The sequence below is a fragment of the Phocoena phocoena genome, chromosome 6 (assembly GCF_963924675.1).
Source record: "Phocoena phocoena chromosome 6, mPhoPho1.1, whole genome shotgun sequence".
NCBI lineage: Eukaryota > Metazoa > Chordata > Mammalia > Artiodactyla > Phocoenidae > Phocoena > Phocoena phocoena.
In genome coordinates, this window is record NC_089224.1 from 40,725,130 (window position 1) to 40,743,686 (window position 18,557).

General features: G+C 37.0%; 1 protein-coding gene across 1 annotated transcript in view; it reads left to right on the forward strand.

Annotated features, from left to right (window-relative positions):
- CAAP1 (caspase activity and apoptosis inhibitor 1) overlaps positions 1-18,557 on the forward strand; it is a 50,187-nt gene that overhangs the window by 18,672 nt on the left and 12,958 nt on the right. The window contains exon 5 of the mRNA XM_065879481.1: positions 12,931-13,004. Coding sequence (XP_065735553.1) covers positions 12,931-13,004 — 74 coding nt within the window. The remainder of the gene's footprint in view (positions 1-12,930; positions 13,005-18,557) is intronic.

Consider the following 18,557-nt stretch of genomic DNA (forward strand, 5'->3'; position numbering starts at 1 on the left):
TCTTTTCTCCACACCCTCTCCAGCACTTATTGTTTCTAGATTTTTTGACGATGGCCATCCTGACTGGTGTGAGATGATATCTCATTGTAGTTTTGATTTGCATTTCTCTAATGATTAATGATGTTGAGCATTCTTTCATGTGTTTGTTGGCAATCTGTATATCTTCTTTGGAGAAATGTGTATTTAGGTCTTCTGCCCATTTTTGGATTGGGTTTTTGTTTTTCTGATATTGAGCTGCAAGAGCTGCTTGTAAATTTTGGAGATTAATCCTTTGTCAGTTGCTTCATTTGCAAATATTTTCTCCCATTCTGAGGGTTCTCTTTTTGTCTTGTTTATGGTTTCCTTTGCTGTGCAAAAGCTTTGAAGTTTCATTAGGTGCCATTTGTTTATTTTTGTTTTTATTTCCATTTCTCTAGGAGGTGGGTCAAAAAGGATCTTGCTGTGATTTATGTCATAGAGTGTTCTGCCTATGTTTTTCTCTAGGACTTTGATAGTGTCTGGCCTTACATTTAGGTCTTTAATCCATTTTGAGTTTATTTTTGTGTATGGTGTTAGGGAGTGTTCTAATTTCATACTTATACATGTAGCTGTCCAGTTTTCCCAGCATCACTTACTGAAGAGGCTTTCTTTTCTCCACTGTATATTCTTGCCTCCTTTATCAAACATAAGGTGCCCATATGTGCATGGGTTGATCTCTGGGCTTTCTATCCTATTTCTGTTTTTGTGCCAGTACCATACTGTCTTGATTACTGTAGCCTTGTAGTATAGTGTGAGTCAGGGAACCTGTCCTCCAGCTCCGTTTTTCTTTCTCAAGATTGCTTTGGCTATTCGGGGTCTTTTGTGTTTCCATACAAATTGTGAAATTTTTTATTCTAGTTCTGTGAAAAACGCCAGTAGTTGGATAGGGATTGCATTGAATCTGTAGATTGCTTTGGGTAGTAGAGTCATTTTCACAATGTTGATTCTTCCAATCCAAGAACATGGTATGTCTCTCCATCTATTTGTATCATCTTTAATTTCTTTCATCAGTGTCTTATAATTTTCTGCATACACGTCTTTTGTCTCCTTAGGTAGGTTTATTCCTAGATATTTTATTCTTTTTGTTGCAATGGTAAATGGGAATGTTTTCTTAATTTCACTTTCAGATTTTTCATCATTAGTGTATAGCTTGTGTTTATTTATGTATTTTCATTTTGGATGATCTGTCCATTGGTGAAAGTGAGGTGTTAAAGTCGCCTACTATGATTGTGTTTCTGTCGATTTCCCCTTTTATGGCTGTTAGTATTTGCCTTATGTATTGAGGTGCTCCTATGTTGGGTGCATAATGTTTACAATTGTTATATCTTCTTCTTGGATTGATCCCTTGATCATTATGTACTGTCCTTCTTTGTCTCTTCTAATAGTCTTTATTTTAAAGTCGATTTTGTCCGATGTGAGAATTGCTATTCCAGCTTTCTTTTGATTTCCATTTGCATGGAATATCTTTTTCCATCCCCTCACTTTCAGTCTGTATGTGTCCCTAGGTCTGAAGTGGGTCTCTTGTAGACAGCATATATACTGGTCTTATTTTTATATCCATTCAGCCAGTCTGTGTCTTTTGGTTGGAGCATTTAATCCATTTACACTCAAGGTAATTATCGATATGTTTGTTCCTATTACCATTTTCTTAATTGTTTTTGGTTTGTTATTGTAGATCTTTTCCTTCTCTTGTGTTTCCTGCCTAGAGAAGTTCCTTTAGCATTTGTTGTCAAACTGGTTTGGTGGTGCTGAATTCTCTTAGCTTTTGCTTGTCTCTAAAGGTTTTAATTCCTCCATCAAATCTGAATGAGATCCTTGCTGGGTAGAGTAATCTTGGTTGTAGGTTTTTCCCTTTCATTACTTTACATATGTCCTGCCACTCCCTTCTGGCTTGCAGAGTTTCTGCTGAAAGATCAACTGTTAACCTTATGGGGAATCCCTTGTATGTTATTTGTTGTTTTTCCCTTGCTGCTTTTAATATGTTTTCTTTGTATTTAATTTGTGATAGTTTGATTAATATGTGTCTTGGCGTGTTTCTCCTTGGATTTTTCCTGTATGGGACCCTCTGTGCTTCCTGGACTTGATTAACTATTTCCTTTCCCATATTAGGGAAGTTTTCAACTATAATCTCTTCAAATATTTTCTCAGTCCCTTTCTTTTTGTCTTCTTCTATTGGGACCCCTGTAAGTCACATGTTGGTGCGTTTAATATTGTCCCAGAGGTCTCTGAGACTGTCCTCAATTCTTTTCATTCTTTTTTCTTTATTCTGCTCTGCAGTAGTTATTTCACTATTTTATCTTCCAGGTCACTTATCCGTTCTTCTGCCTCAGTTATTCTGCTATTGATCATTTCTAGATAATTTTTAATTTCATTTATTGTGTTATTCATCATTGTTTGTTTGCTCTTTAGTTCTTCTAGGTCCTTGTTAAACGTTTCTTGTATTTTCTCTTTTCTATTTCCAAGATTTTTGATCATCTTTACTATCATTCTGAATTCTTTTTCAGGTAGACTGCCTGTTTCCTCTTCATTTGTTATGTCTGGTGGGTTTTTATCTAGCTCCTTCATCTGCTGTGTGTTTTTCTGTCTTCATTTTGCTTAAGTTACTGTGTTTGGGGTCTCCTTTTTGCAGGCTGCAGGTTTGTAGTTCCCATTGTTTTTGGTGTCTGTCCCAAGTGGCTAAGGTTGGTTCAGTGGGTTGTGTAGGCTTTCTGGTGGAGGGGACTAGCGCCTGTGTCCTGGTTGCTGAAGCTGGATCTTGTCTTTCTGGTGGGCAGGTCCACGTCTAGTGGTGTGTTTTGGGGTGTCTGTGACCTTATGATTTTAGGCAACCCCTCTGCTAATGGATGGGGTTGTGTTCCTGTCTTGCTTGTTGTTTCGCATAGGGTGTCCAGCACTATAGCATGCTGGTCGTTGAGTGAAGCTGAGTCTTGGCGTAGAGATGGAGATCTCTGGGAGATTTTCGCCATTTGATATTACATGTGGCTGGGAGGTCTCTTGTGGACAAGTGTCCTGAACTTGGGTCTCCCACCTCAGAGGCACAGCCCTGACGCCTGGCTTGAGCACCAAGGCCTTTCATCCTCACAGCTCAGAATAAAAGGGAGAAAAAATAGAAAGAAAAGATAGAATTTAAAAAATAAAGTAAAATAAAGTAATTAAAATAAAAAATAATTATTAAAAAATTTTTTTACAAAGTTACAAAAGGCAAACACACACAAAAAAAAGACAGAACCCTAGGACAAATGGTAAAAGCAAAGCTATACAGACAAAATCACACACAGAAGCACACACACTCACAAAAGGAGAAAAAGGGAAAAAAAAATATATATATATCTTTGCTCCCAAAGTCCACCTCCTCAATTTGGGATGATTTGTTGTCTATTCAGGTATTCCACAGATTCAGGGTACATCAAGTTGATTGTGGAGATTGAATCCTCTGCTCCTGAGGTTGCTGGGAGAAATTTCCCTTTCCCTTCTTTGTTTTCACAGTTCCCGGGGCTCAGCTTTGAATTTGGCCCCGCCTCTGCATGTAGGTCGCCTGAGGGCATCTGTTCTTCGCTCACACAGGACGGGGTTAAAGGAGCAGCTGATTTGGCAGCTCTGGCTCACTCAGGCCTGGGGGAGGGAGGGGTACGGATGCAAGGCGAGCCTGCAGCAGCAGAGGCCGTCGTGACATTGCACCAGCCTGAGGCACACCGTGTGTTCTCCCGGGGGAAGTTGTCTCTGGATCCCAGGACCATGGCAGTGGCGGGCTGCACAGGCTCCCAGGAGGGGAGGTCTGGAGAGTAACCTCTGCTTGCACACTCACTTCTTGGTGGCGGCAGCAGCAGTCTTAGAGTCCCATGCCCGTCTCTGGGGTCCGCGCTGATAGCTGCGGCTCGCGCCCGTCTCTGGAGCTCCTTTAAGGGGTGCTCTTAATCCCCTCTCCTTGTGCACCAGGAAACAAAGAGGCCAGAAAAAGTCTCTTGCCTCTTCAGCAGCTCCAGACTTTTCCCGGACTCCCTCCCCGCTAGCTGTGGCGCATTGGCCCCCTTCAGGCTGTGTTCACGCCTCCAACCCCAGTCCTCTCCCTGCTCTCCAAGCGCGAGCCTCAGCTCCCAGCCTCGCCCGCCCCGGCGGGTGAGCAGACAAGCCTCTCAGGATGGTGAGTGCCGATCGGCACCGATCCTCTGTACGGGAATCTCCCCGCTTTGCCCCCCGCACCCCTGTTGCTGCGCTCTCCTCCGTGGCTCGGAAGCTTCCCCCCTCCGCCACCCGCAGTCTCCACCCATGAAGGGCCTTTCTAGTGTGTGGAAACCTTTCCTCCTTCACAGCTCCCTCCTGCTGGTGCAGGTCCCGTCCCTATTCTTTTGTCTCTCTTTTTTCTTTTTCCTTTTGCCCTACCCAGGTACGTGGGGAGTTTCTTGCCTTTTGGGAGGTCTGAGGTCTTCTGCCAGTGTGCAGTAGGTGTTCTGTAGAAGTTGTTCCACATGTAGATGTATTTACCTTGTATTTGTGGGGAGGAGGGTGATCTCTGCGTCTTAGTCTTCCGCCATCTTGAAGCTCCTCCTATATGTGACTTTTAAAAGTGTTTCCCTGTGTTAATAAAATATTTTTTTTTCAGTTAAGTGATACCATCTTGTCTGAGTTAGACAAAAGGGACTTCACTGTATTAGGTTGTTCTTGTGTTTATTTTTTTATTACGAAAATTGTCAAGTGTATAGAAAAGTAGAGAGAACAGTATAATGAAACCCCCAAATAACTATTGCCTAGGCTTAACAATTATTACAGTTTTCCATATTTATTTTATCTATTTTCTTGAAGTACTGTAAGTTGATTCTACATATTTATGTTTGAATTTTCAGTAAATGAGGACATTTTCCCACATAGCCATGTATCTTGTGTGTGTTATTTAACAGCTTATTTATTTGAATGGTAAATGTATGAGCATAGTATAAAGTTTTTTAAAGTATATAGTGAAAATAAGTCTCACTCTTTTTTCTGTTCCCCATTCTGAATCCCTTCTTGTAGGCAACCACAGTAAACCAGTTTCTTGTGTATCCTCCCAGAGAAATTGTATACATTTACAAATGTATAAGTGTATGTATAGTTTTTCTTGTCACGCAGATGGTAGCATACTGTGCAAACTGTTCCATACCCTTTTTTGTTTAATTTTTTCCATTTAATAGTATGACTTTTTTGGATTTTGTTCTACCTAGTGCATATAAGGCTTCATACACACACACACACACACACACACACACACCTGTATACTATTCCATTGTTGAATATAGCAAAAGTCTATCTATAGACATTTAAGTGTTTACTGTCTTCTGTTACTGTATATGATGAGTATCTCTGTATATAAGTAATCTTGTTCTTCTGGACATTTAAGTGTTTACTGTCTTCTGTTACTGCATATGATATGAGTATCTCTGTATGTAAGTCATCTTGTTCTTCTGTGATTATATAAAGCCCTATAAGTTAATTGTTGGATCAGATGTTTGCGCATTTGAAATTTTAATAGATACTGCCTAATTGACTTTCAGAGTTTAAACCAATTTATACCCCTCCCCCAAAATGTGGAATACATGTTTTCATATACTTTAGCTAATATGATGTTATCTAACATTTTGATCTTTGTTCATCTGATAGGTAAAAAAGGATATCTCATTGGAATTTTAATTTATATTCTCTGAGTGAAATTGACTGTTTTTCCATATATTACAAAGCTATTTGAATTTCCTTTTTCTGTGAGCTTTGTCATTTTTGTTTACCTTGTGTGTGTATGTAGGTAGAGGGCTGTGGTCTTTTTTTTTTAATTAATTTATTTTATTATTATTTGTTTGGGGCGCATTGGGTCTTTGTTGGGGTGCACGAGCTTTCTCTAGTTGCGGTGAGTAGAGGCTACTCTTCATTGCGGTGCACAGGCTTCTCTTTGCTGTGGCTTCTCTTGTTGCAGAGCATGGGCTCTAGGCGCACAGGTTTCAGTAGTTGTAGCATGCAGGCTCAGTAGTTGCGGTATGCGGGCTCAGTGGTTGTGGCTTGCGGGCTCTAGAGGGCAGGCTCAGTAGTTGTGGCTCACAGGCTCTAGAGCACAGGCTCAGTAGTTGTGGCACATGGGCTTAGCTGCTTCACTGCATGTGGGATCTTCCTGAACCAGGGATTGAATCCATGTCCCCTGCATTGGCCGGAGGATTCTTAACCACTGCGCCACCAGGGAAGTCCCCTCTGGTCTTTTTAATCCGTTGTTTGTGATGTGGGTTGCAATTTTTTTTCTTTTTGATTGTTGCTTTTTTTTTTTTACTTTATGGCTTTTATTGTTCTTTTGCACATGCATAAATATTTCATGTTTATGTAGTCTGATTTTATCAATTTTTTATGGTTTCTGGGTTTTATATTTACAAAAGTCCTTCTCTATTCTGAAATTATAAAAAGTATTTTTCATACTTTCTCTTAGTACTTTATGGTTTTTTTAAATGTTTAAATCTTTGATTCATTTGGAATTTGTTTTGGTTACCAGTTGTATTTGCTCATGTCTGTCTTTTCATTGAAATTTTCCACTGTAAAATAATAATTCTGTCTTGATGATTTAATAGCATATCTTAGTTTTTCCAATAGAAAGAAGTATTTTCCTATTAGGTCTTGGGGTCAAATTTTGAATGAAAACTGACCTGATACTTTGAGACATAGATGATGGCTACATATAATTTTTAATATTACCGCTTGGAGAACTATTTCTTTAAGTAGGAGAAAGTCTGCATAAATGTAAAGAATGAAGGTTCTAGAGTTAAACTGCCTGCACTTTTAGCAGCAGAATTCCACAGCTTACTATCTCTCTGACCTTTGGCAAGTTAGTTAACCTCTCTGGGCCTCAATTTCCTTGTTTGGAGAATACGGGTAATATCAGTACCTACTCATAGGATTGTGATGATGATTAAATGGGAGAAGATTGTAAAGTGCTTAGAATAGTAGTTGTTGAAATGTATTGAAAAAAATGTTGCTGTATTTGCTCTAGAATTTTTACTATGAATCACCGAATTTTTACTTTGAGTCACACAATCACTGTTCTTAAAATTCCACTTTACATTGATGAGTATTGGGGATTCCCTTCCCTAAATTCCTTTTATGAAAGCCTAAACAAAGCAAAAGAATTCATTGTGATTTTTAAAATTATTATTCTTTACTGTTACTGCTTTTTAAAAATTTATTGCTTACAAGTGTCTAACTTTTTCATTTATTACAAACATAGTTTAAATTCAGAGAAAACTATTGTATACATATTTTAAAGCATAAAAGGATTTTTTTCACAAATGAGATCAATTTGTTAAATTGCCATTACTTCTGTATGCTAAATTCTTTTAGACATAGTATATGTATTATAAAGGGCTTGACTGTGTGCTTTTTGGCACTTATGTTCTTGTGTCCTTCTAAATTAGCTGTAATACTTAGGCAGACTATTCTATATAATAACTTTATCAGAAATAACAGAATATGTTTTTCAGAAAACCTTCACAGAAAGTACTACTAATCATTGACAGTATTGCGACTTAATGCTTAGATAGGACGCCACATTCAAAGTAGTAGGATATCTACACATCCTACTTGTGCACCTTTAAATAAAGCACTTATAAAGTGATCTCATACAATTTTTAAAACTGGAAAAGGCTTGAAAGCAGGAATATAGGGATAGAACAAAGAGGAGAACCTCTGTGATTCCTTTTAGTCACTTTTATATAGATTAGAGCCCCCATTTAGAGAATTGACTTATTTACAAAAACTTGGAGTTGTGGGGGGCAATTTATAGAATGAATTCTTAGAGAATCATGGATCAGAGAAACTGGAGTATGGTAACTGATTTTTGGAATTATGTTATTTGGGGAAAGGAAATGGAAACAAGGGTTAAATTTTGCTATCTTGAGGAATGAGCTTGCTGAGGAAACACTAGAGATGTGAATTTATTTGCTGTTTGGAAAGGCCCTTTGAGAAAGATTGTTTTGCTCCATTCCATAGTGTTTGAGGGTTACATCTGAGCACTAGGTGATTTCATTTTTCTGAACTTGTTCTAAGGCTTTGTGGTACCCCAACTCAAAAAATATTAACAGTGTAATTTAGATACAAAAATATTAAAAGTGTAATTTAGATAAAAGTGTAATTTAGTTTTGGTTTTTTTTTTTTATTATATAGTTATGCAGATTTGGACAAATTTATCTACCATCACAGCCACAATATAGACCCGTTCCATCATACCCAGAATTTCCCCCATGGCTCTTTGTAGTCCACTCCCTCTCCTGTGTCCAACCCTTGACAACCTGATTTATGTCCTCACACTTTTTCTTTTTCCAGAATGTCATATAGATAAATACAGTATATAGGCTTCTTTCACTTAGCATAATGCATTTGAGATTCACTTATGTTGCTGTGTATATAAGTAGTTCCTTCCTTTTCCTTGCTGAGTAGTTGATACTCCATTGCGTGGGTGAACAACAGTTTGCTTATCCATTCTCCAGTTCAGGTAATATAGTAGGCAGAAAAATGACTCTCTAATCTCCAGAACTTAAGAATGTGTTACTTTATATATTGAGAAAAGGGACTTTGCAGATTTGGTTAAGGTTAAGGACTTTGAGATGGGGAGATTATCCTGGATTATCCAGGTTATCCCAGTCTCATCACACTGAGTTATTAAAAGTGGAAGAGGAAGACAGAAGAAGAGTAGGTCAGAGAGATGTGACATGAGAAGACCTTGACTGGAAGCTGGGTAAGCAGCAAGGCAACAGGGATTTTGGCCCTACCATCTCAGGGAACAAATTTATGCCAACAATCCAAATGAGCAGGAAATGAATTCTCCCCTAGAGTCTCCAGAAAAGAGTGCAGCCTGTGGACACTTTGATTTTAGTCCAGTGAGACCCCTCCTAGACTTCTGACCTACAGAACTGTGATACACATTTATGTTGTTGTTTTAAACTATTGACCATATATGTGTTAGATCTGTTTCTGTACTCTATTCTGTTTTATTAATCCAGATGTTTATCCTTTCTCTGATACCATTACTATCTTGGTTACTGTAGCTTTTTACTCTTGAAATGTGATAGTGTCCATCCTTAAACTTGGTTATTCTTTTTCACAATTGTTTTGGCTACTCTAGTTTCTTTGCCTGTCTCTTATTTTTAATAGTAGAAATCTCATAACATGATAAGCTGGCATCATTCAGCCTCTAGTTTTACTCCCAGGATAGTGGAGAGAACCAAGGGTATATCTGTCGTTAGGCCAGTTTGCCTGATTCTTTGTTAGCTGACTTTTTCCAAAGTGGGAGGAATCCTTCTGGTTTGGTTCTCTCTTTATCCTTCTGTTGAGGTCTCTTCCCAGTATTTTTCTTTTAGACAAGAAATTGATTTTTTTTTTTCTGTTTAGCAATATATTTTAAACCTTAGTAATTCACATGTGTGGTTGTTCTTGATTAAGTCCTACAGATCTCCCCAGTGTATTACTCTGATTTTAAAAAACAAATTCATTGGAGTTATAAGAAAGTATCACTCATAGAACCGTATTTGGAGTAAAAGAAACTAAGTTGGACTGATATTGGTTTGAGAACTTAAATCCCAAGGATAGATATAGGGCTCTTTTATAATTCAAGGCCAAGATTGTAAATTAAGGTGCTTTAAGGAGCATTGCAGATGGGAGAAGAGAATTGGGGAAATAAAAACTGTCTTTTTTTTTTTCTTAATGGAAAAGACTACAAAAAACATTGCAAGATTCTTAACCCAATCCAGATTTTTAGTGTGTTCCTTCCCTCCCCCCTTTTTTCTCTTCACCTCTTCTCTCCAGTTGTTATAAAATTCTTATATGGTTTTAAAGCGTTTGATAGAAATATTTAAATGTAATTTAACTATAAATTGGAATTCTTTTAGTTTTCCTAACTCTGACACTTAGTATGTTTTATTATGTTGGAGGAGACATAATTTTCTTACACTTTAAGACATTTCCTTTTTTGTTTCCATCTTGCCTTTTATGCTCTTTAGTGAAAATCTTTAAATTGCATTACGGAACTCTGAATGTGTATGATAATTTTAGTTGCAAATCTATGTCTTGGAAAAATTAAAATTCCAAACTATTTTCTGGAACATTTTTTCAGCTTCAGATGATACTGATGTAAAAGCATCTAGCTTTTCACTTTTCAGCCACAAGGTGGTGTACTACTTCTACTGTCTGAAGTTCTTTTTGGTGATTTTCTTCAACAGCCTGATCAAATCCAACGTAAGAGAAAACAGAACATTATAAACATTCACTTTGGGCAATAAAAAAATTTGTTTATGACAGCAGATAGTCTTTATAGAGGGGTCCAGTTTTATTTGAAGGTGATTCAAGGAGCTTTCACAGAGAAAATCAAATAATGCATAAAATTATGCATTTCACTACATTATTATTAATTTAAAATTTTTATTTGGAAATAATTTCAGAATTATTAAAATGTTGCAGGAATAAGAATAGTACAAGAAACATACATATATCCTTTACCTGGATTTACCTATTATTAACATTTAGTCCCATTTGCACACCTTCTCTTTATATACTTGTATATTTTCTTCTGAAACATTTGAGGCTAAGTTATATACATCATGACACTTTACCTCTAAATACTACATTGTATTTTTCCTAAAATAGTGATATTCTTTTTCATATAACCGCAATACATTGTTAACTTCAGTAAATTCAGCTTTAGTAAATTTAACATTGATACTTTTATGCAATCTGCCATCAGTATTTTAGTTTGTCACTTGATTCAGTAATATCCTTTATAATGTTTTCCCCTCCAGTTGAGCAGTCTCAAGTCAGTTATAACATTTAATTGTCATGACTCTTTAGCTTCCTTTAACCTGGAATATTTCCACAGCCTTTCTTTGTCTTTTATAACATTGACTTGAACTCCCCTCTCTCTTTTTAATAGAACATTACTCATTTCCGCTTGCGGTTTGTCTCATGATTCCTCATGATATAGATTATACATTCTCAGCTATAATGTTGCGTGAGTGATGTTGTGTCTTTATTAGGTATTGCATATGCCCATGGTCCTTTTAATGGTGATGTTACATTATGTTTTTGTTCAAGTCATTTTTTGAAAAAGTTAGGTGTATGTGTTTAGAAGAGAAATAAGTGCCGTTCAGGTATTAGAGCAAACAAACATTTTCTCTAAAGGAATATACTTAGAAATAGATTAATGTTCCCAGTAGGTAAAGTCTAATTTGACGTAAGGCTTGAGGTGACATATTTTAACTTTATTCTTTGCAGAGCTTTTTTTTTTTTTCTTTTCTTTTGGCTTCATTGGGTCGTCATTGCTGTGCTTGGGCTTTCTTTAGTGGTGGCGAGCAGGGGCTACTCTTCGTTGCAGTGGCTTCTCTTGCCATGGGCTCTAGGCATGCAGGCTTCAGTAGTTGTGGCTCGTGGACTCTAGAGCGCAGGCTCAGTAGTTGTGGTGCACTGGCTTAGTTGCTCCGTGGCATGTGGGATCTTCCTGGACCAGTGATTGAACCCTTGTCCCCTGCATTGATAGGCAGATTCTTAACCACTGTGCCACCAGGGAAGTCCCCTTTGCAAAGCTTTTAATGTGGTATATTGGCATTTAATCTGCCCCTAGATTGCCAGGGTGTGTTGTTGATATCCTCCTTGGGATCTGCTAGTCATTCTGGTGAAAGAATAAAATCTGAGTAGGCGACATTAGACAGAAAGAAGGATAAAAAATGGAGCTATCTCAATTATAAATCTCTAAGATGTCATAGTACCAAGTTAAATATTTTCATAGTTTCTATTTGAGTTTGTACTGTATTAGTAAAGTTTTAATACAGAACAAACTTATAAGTGCCAAATGTGTTGACTGGAAAGAAAATTGTAAACTTCTCAAAGAAATAATCACAAGTCTTTATCCTTTAGTTATTTGAGGGATTTGTTATTAAGTGGATATAAAAAGTTTTGTGAATACGCAAATTTCCTAGATATTTCTAGTATGTTAGTCTTAGGGTGTGTATAAAAATTCTCAGAAGGTAATAGATATGTATTTTAAAGAAAATAGTTATTTTGAATATTTACAATAATTAATGTCTTGACTTTTGCTGTAAAGTATTTGTAACATCAATATTATAATGGTATAATGCTCTCTAAGAAAGAGTATTAGTTTAGTTTATAGCTCTTTTGCAGAAATAGTGAATCAAGAACTTTTTTTATGGCATGATCTTATACATAATCCATTTACTTTGATTACATATGTATATTACAAATAAGATATGTATTTTCCACATCCTGTAGACACCAAAGCATTTGAGGTATGAAATTAGATGAATATAAAATAATTTGAGGCTTCCCTGGTGGCGCAGTGGTTGAGAGTCCGCCTGCTGATGCAGGGGACACAGGTTCATGCCCCAGTTCGGGAGGATCCCACATGCTGCGGAGCAGCTGGGCCCGTGAGCCATGGCCGCTGAGCCTGTGCGTCCGGAACCTGTGCTCCGCGACGGGAGAGGCCACAACAGTGAGAGGCCCGCGTACAGCAAAAACAAACAAACAAAAATAATTTGAATGCCAGAGTGCCCATTAAATTTAACAGTTGAACTTGAAAAATTACTAGATTCTTCTGTGAGTTATGACTTCTCCCATCAGCTACCCTGCAGAGTATTGGAAGGGAGAGAAAATTAACCTCGGTATTCATTCCAGGTTTGTTCCTTGATTTTACAAAGCACACTACTTAAATTGGTGGTAGTTTATAGCCGCTGCTTCTGACACTTGTATACATGTTTCTGAGTTTCCAGAATGTACCGAATGGTACCCTGGGGGCTGAGAAGAATTCACTGTCTTCTCAAGTGTATAACTTAATTCTAGGAACCTCAGCAGTAAATATTATTTCATTGAATAATGTTTAAAAGATTGTTTTTATTTATTTTCATTCCTCAGACAAGACATCTGTATAGATTCTACCTCATCCCTAAGAGAGAACAAGCAACCTGAAGGTTTGGAATTAAAACAAGGTATGGATCACGTACTTAACTTTTTCTGTAACATTTTACCTGAAAATTATAAGCATTTTACCAATAATAAATTTTCACAGTCTTCCAGTTTGCCCCCATTTTATAGATAGGGAAACAAAATAGTTTATTTAGTCTAAGATCAAGAGTAAGATATACATCCTTTATTTCATGACTCCTTTAGCCATTGGAGTGGTTCTGTCTTAGTGCTGTATGGTTACAGATGCCAACAGAAAGGTGTCATTTTTGAATAGTTTTAATTCAGTAATCTATTATATATTCTCACCTCCAAGATACTGTAGCTATGTTAACTGGATATCTTTGGGTTGTATATGGGGAAAAAAGTTTTATAGAGTAGCTTTTTTCTGTCTTTTTTTTTGCTAGATATTTTATCCTTGTTTACTTTCTTCCTCATATATTATTTTCTATAAATCAGTCATTTTTGACATTACCAACTAACAGAAGTAAAATGGTAGTTGTTATTTATTCAAGCCAGGTAGATGAATAGGGCTAATCTTTTAGATGTCTTTTTTTGTTGTTGTTTTTTTCTCATGCCTAGTAGGGAAAACTGAATGTAAAAATAAATTTTTACTAGTTAGTCAAAGATTACCTCACATTTTTCCATTTTTCTGATAAAAATTACTTCAGAGCAGTGAGAATCTGTTGCAGCCAAGACGGTTATGTTGGTTATTTTGTAGGCAACTAGTCTTTGATGGCTTAGAATAGTTTCTCTAAAACTTGAATCATAAGAACTTACTTGGTAGAGAGAAACAGGTCATCAGTTTACTTAGGCAGAATTTCTTTTTTTAAGCCTTGGCCTGTACTACTAATGCTTAATTAAGAAAGGGAGGGACTTCCCTGGTGGCACAGTAGTTAAGAATCCACCTGCCAGTGCAGGGGACACGGGTTCGATCCCTGGTCCCGGAAGATCCCACATGCTGCTGAGCCACTAAGCCGGTGCACTGCAACTACTGAGCCTGCTCTCTAGAGCCCACAGGCCACAACTACTGAGCCCTTGTGCCACAACTACTGAAGCCCACTGTGCCTAGAGCCCGTGCTCTGCAACAAGAGAAGCCACCATAATGAGAAGCCTGCACACGGCAAAGAAGAGTAGCCCCTGCTCGCCGCAACGAGAGAAGGCCCGTGTGCAGCAATGAAGACTCAATGCATCCAAAAATAAATAAATAAAATAAATAAATTTAAAACAAAATATGTATTTAAAAAAAAAGAAAAAGGGAAAATGTTGATTAATTAATTTTGTGATTCCTTCAGTTTATGTGTAGTGAGAAAAAAATCTAGATTTTCTGTAGTTCTAACTTACGTTCTCTGGTGTTTATAAATATTTCTGATGATTTTGAGAATTCTAGTGCCAGACAAAATTACATCTTTGTGCCCTTATCCTTCTCAGCACCCCCATAGACAGAAAGTCAGATTCATAGTTTTATTTACATTTGTTTGTCGTGTATCAATACATGCCAAGCACACATCGTTTCCATATAATGTAGTCATGGTCATTTAACTCTTATGCCCCATGTGTAATTTGACAGCACTGCTATTGTTTCTGCCTTTGTTCTGTTCTTTGCATTTAATGAGCAGAAGGCGTGGAGACTGTGCTATTAAATTATCTGTGGAGAGAAGAATACCGTATATGTATGTATACGTACAGCTGATTCACTTTGTTTTGCAGCAGAAACTAACACAACATTGTAAAGCAATTATACTCCAATAAAGATGTTAAAAAAAATCCTGAAAAATAAATTTAAAAAAAGAATGCCATATAAAGGATAGAAAGGTCTAGAATGGGCAGGTTGATTCCAGTTCCCAGGGAAAAAGGAATGGAGACCTCATTGTGCACATTAGCCAGTGCTGCCCTCTAAGAGAAGGGGTTTTTCTGCTCCTGTGTTCAGGTACCTGGACCTCTCTTCAGAATTCCCTTCCTGGTGCTAACAGCCTGTTTTGCTGTGATATATATATATTTTTTATGGTAACTTCAGTAATTGGAAAATTAGCGATGGAGGTGAAGAAGGAGAGAAAAATAACTCAGTAACCAGATATCACAAAGCCTAGTTTTTTATGCTCAGGAGCCTTTATAGACACTCTTGGGTTCTCACCTCAGCATCAGAAACATCAAGAACACACTGTCATCAGTAAGTGACAGCAAGCAGAGGAGAGGAAACAGGAGATCCAAGCACAGCAGTTACCATTTTGCAGGACAGTTCATGTTCATACTGTAACGAAATTTGTAGAAAATGGTTAAATTAAATTTCAGGTCTTTTTAGAAAGCAGGGAAATAAGTGAAGTCTTTTAGAAAAATGCCTATGAAATGGTTAAAATTTTAAATTTTGTTGCATAATGGGATAAATGTAAGTTATTTAGAAGATTCAATTATATGGAACTTTTTACAGACAAATATTAGTATAGCTGAAATCTGAACCAGATAGTAACTAACTTGCTTGGAGTTAACCAAGAAGGTGAGGTACCCCAGGAAACAAATCCTGACAGGCTCACTAAAGATTATTGCCTTTATTTATTTTTATTATTATTATTTTTTTGCGGTACGCGGGCCTCTCACTGTTGTGGCCTCTGCCGTTGCGGAGCACAGGCTCCGGATGCGCAGGCTCAGCGGCCATGGCTCACGGGCCCAGCCGCTCCACGGCATGTGGGATCTTCCCGGACCGGGGCACGAACCCGTGTCCCCTGCATTGGCAGGCGGACTCTCAGCCACTGCGCTACCAGGGAAGCCCTTGCCTTCATTTTAAATGAACTAATATTGTCTGTCTTTAATATGCAGAACTTTCAAAATTGATTTAATATTATCTGTAACTTTCTATTTTTGCTCACAGTTATTAGCTCAATAAAAACAGCATAATTCTCCTTGTGAATGCGTTGTCATTTTATTTAATGACTTGACCATTTAAGAAAATTAATTGAAGCTTACTTAGCACTAAAGTAACCCTTTGCTCAGTAGACCAAAATATAAAGCAGCATTGAATTTTCCCTTTGTTCTTTCAGGATAAAATAAATCTTATATGCCCTATTAATGGTATATGATATTGACAAGTTATTTAAATTATATTTTCAGTTTTTTCAGTTTCTAAAATAATACTGAGAAACAGTGACTATGAATTAGGTAAATTGAAAATGGCATTTCTTTGTCTAGTACTGGTATTATTTATCTTATCGATAGGAAATTTATTTATGAAACTGGCTGTGCTGAAGGTATCAGATTGTACACTAACTTTCACCTTCACTGTGCAAACATTATTTAAATGTAAATATAATCTACTAGTTGATTGATTGGTCCTGTAGTAAAATAGGATTAGGATTAGTGTCCTAAGTCATTCATTTTTAGCAGGAGGGTAGTTGTATAAGAATGGTTTATATAAATTTTCTAAATTAGTCATTTGTGCTACAGTTAAGAAAAAAATGAAACTGCTGTTTGTCAAAGGTATTTAATGCATAGAAAATACTTTTAAAATATCAAACAAATCTTTGCTAATCTTAATGAATTCTCTTCTATATATTTATCTATAAATAAATAAAGTTAAGACATTTAGTAATATTAAAACAATTTAGGGCTTCCCTGGTGGTGCAGTGGTTGAGAGTCCGCCTGCCGATGCAGGGGACACGGGTTCGTGTCCCAGTCTGGGAAGATCCCACATGCCGCGAAGCGGCTGGGCCCGTGAGCCATGGCCGCTGAGCCTGCGCGTCCGGAGCCTGTGCTCCGCAACGAAAGAGGCCACAACAGTGACAGGCCCGCGTACCGCAAAAAAAAAAACAAAACAATTAAAATTTTTGCTTTAAAGTTTACAACTGGGGTAAACTTTGTGTAATTTTGCAAATTATTCTCCTTTGTAACTTCAAGAATTAAACTCTTATGTTTACATTCCTTCTTGGAAATTGTTATGAGAAATTTTTTTTTTACTATACATGATTAATTAAATAGCTAAGTTAAAAATTGTGTATTTAGGTTGACGAGAAGAGTTGAGGTTTATAGTAGTCCCTTTAAAATATTTGAAGGGCTGTTAAATAGAAGACTGACTAGGCTTGTTCTGTATTGAGAATTTGAGAATAAAAGCAGGGCCAGTAGATAAGGTTATCATTAAACATGTTTGGATCGATTTATTTATTTCAAATAATCAGATGTATCAGAAAATGCACTGGGCTGCCTTCTGAGATACATTCATCCCTATTGCTGAAGGTGTTTGAACACAGGTTGCACAAATGGCCACTTGGTGTTGCTGTTGTAGAGCAGATTCTCGCAATGTTTAAATATTTGGATGTTTGGCCTCGATCTTGAAGTTCCTTTCTGTCAGATTTTCTAAAGAACAGGGCCTAGAGCAGTGTCTGCACTTGTGAAGAGTGCTTCTTAGTAACTGTTTTATTAAATTGTTTAATGGAAGAAGAATGAGATATACAATTTTTTCTATCTCTACATTTTTCTGTTAGAGAAAAAGATGCTTGATTTTTTAGTCTTTAAGCTGTATGATGGTTCCTTAAGATGCATTCATTTGAATACAGTTATAAAAATAAGTAATGTAACCACATGGTGTATAGAACGATTAAAATTAATACGACATTGACTACATTTTACTCTGAATCTTTTACATTAACTTTCTCATGTGAAAATTATTCCTTCTCTTCTATTAGAGAAAGATGTGCAAACACACACACAAAATGCACCGACTTTTGCTATGGTTAGACTCAAATCTTGTCACTTTTTTTAAAGTAATGTAGTTGCCTCATGCAATTATATTTTGGCCTTCTAATTCAGGAGTTAATGAATGATAGGACTTCCCTGATGGCGCAGTGGTTAAGAATCCTGGGGTAGAGTGCAGGGCACACGGGTTTGATCCCTGGTCTCGGAAGATCCCACATGCCACAGAGCAACTAAGCCCATGTGCCACAACTACTGGAGCCTGCGTGCCACAACTACTGGAGCCTGCGTGCCTAGAGCCAGTGCTTTGCAACAGGAGAAGCCACTGCAATGAGAAGCCTGCATGCTGCAACAAGAGTAGCCCCTGCTCACAGCAACTAGAGAAAGCCTGTGCACTGCAACGAAGACCCAACACAGCCAAAAATAAATAAATAAAACAGTTAATGAATTATAGACAGCTTTAAGAATTACCTTGTTGAGAGCTTCAAGAATTTGAAAAGTAGACTTTAATAGGGGAAAATTGTTTTCATTGGTTAAACCGTGTGATGAAAGTTTAGATAGGTATTTTCTTTGGGCTTCTTTCAGCCTTTCAGATCACTGGTCACCACGGTGTAATTATACACACTCCCTGGGAATGCAAGATAAAAATACTAGAGCTTCTAAAGTAAATAAATACATATAAACTTATATATTTAAACCTCTCCCTTTTAAAATTTTCAGTTACATGTATGTAATTGTAATGGTTCATATTAATTATGTATTAATTTATAAGTAAATAAATATGTAGTTGGACAGGTACTTAAAAAATGTTTTCACTGATAGGTTTATGTAAATAATGAAGTTGAGAGACCACTCTTTTAGACTATTATAAAGGATTGATGGTGGCCATAATGTATTCA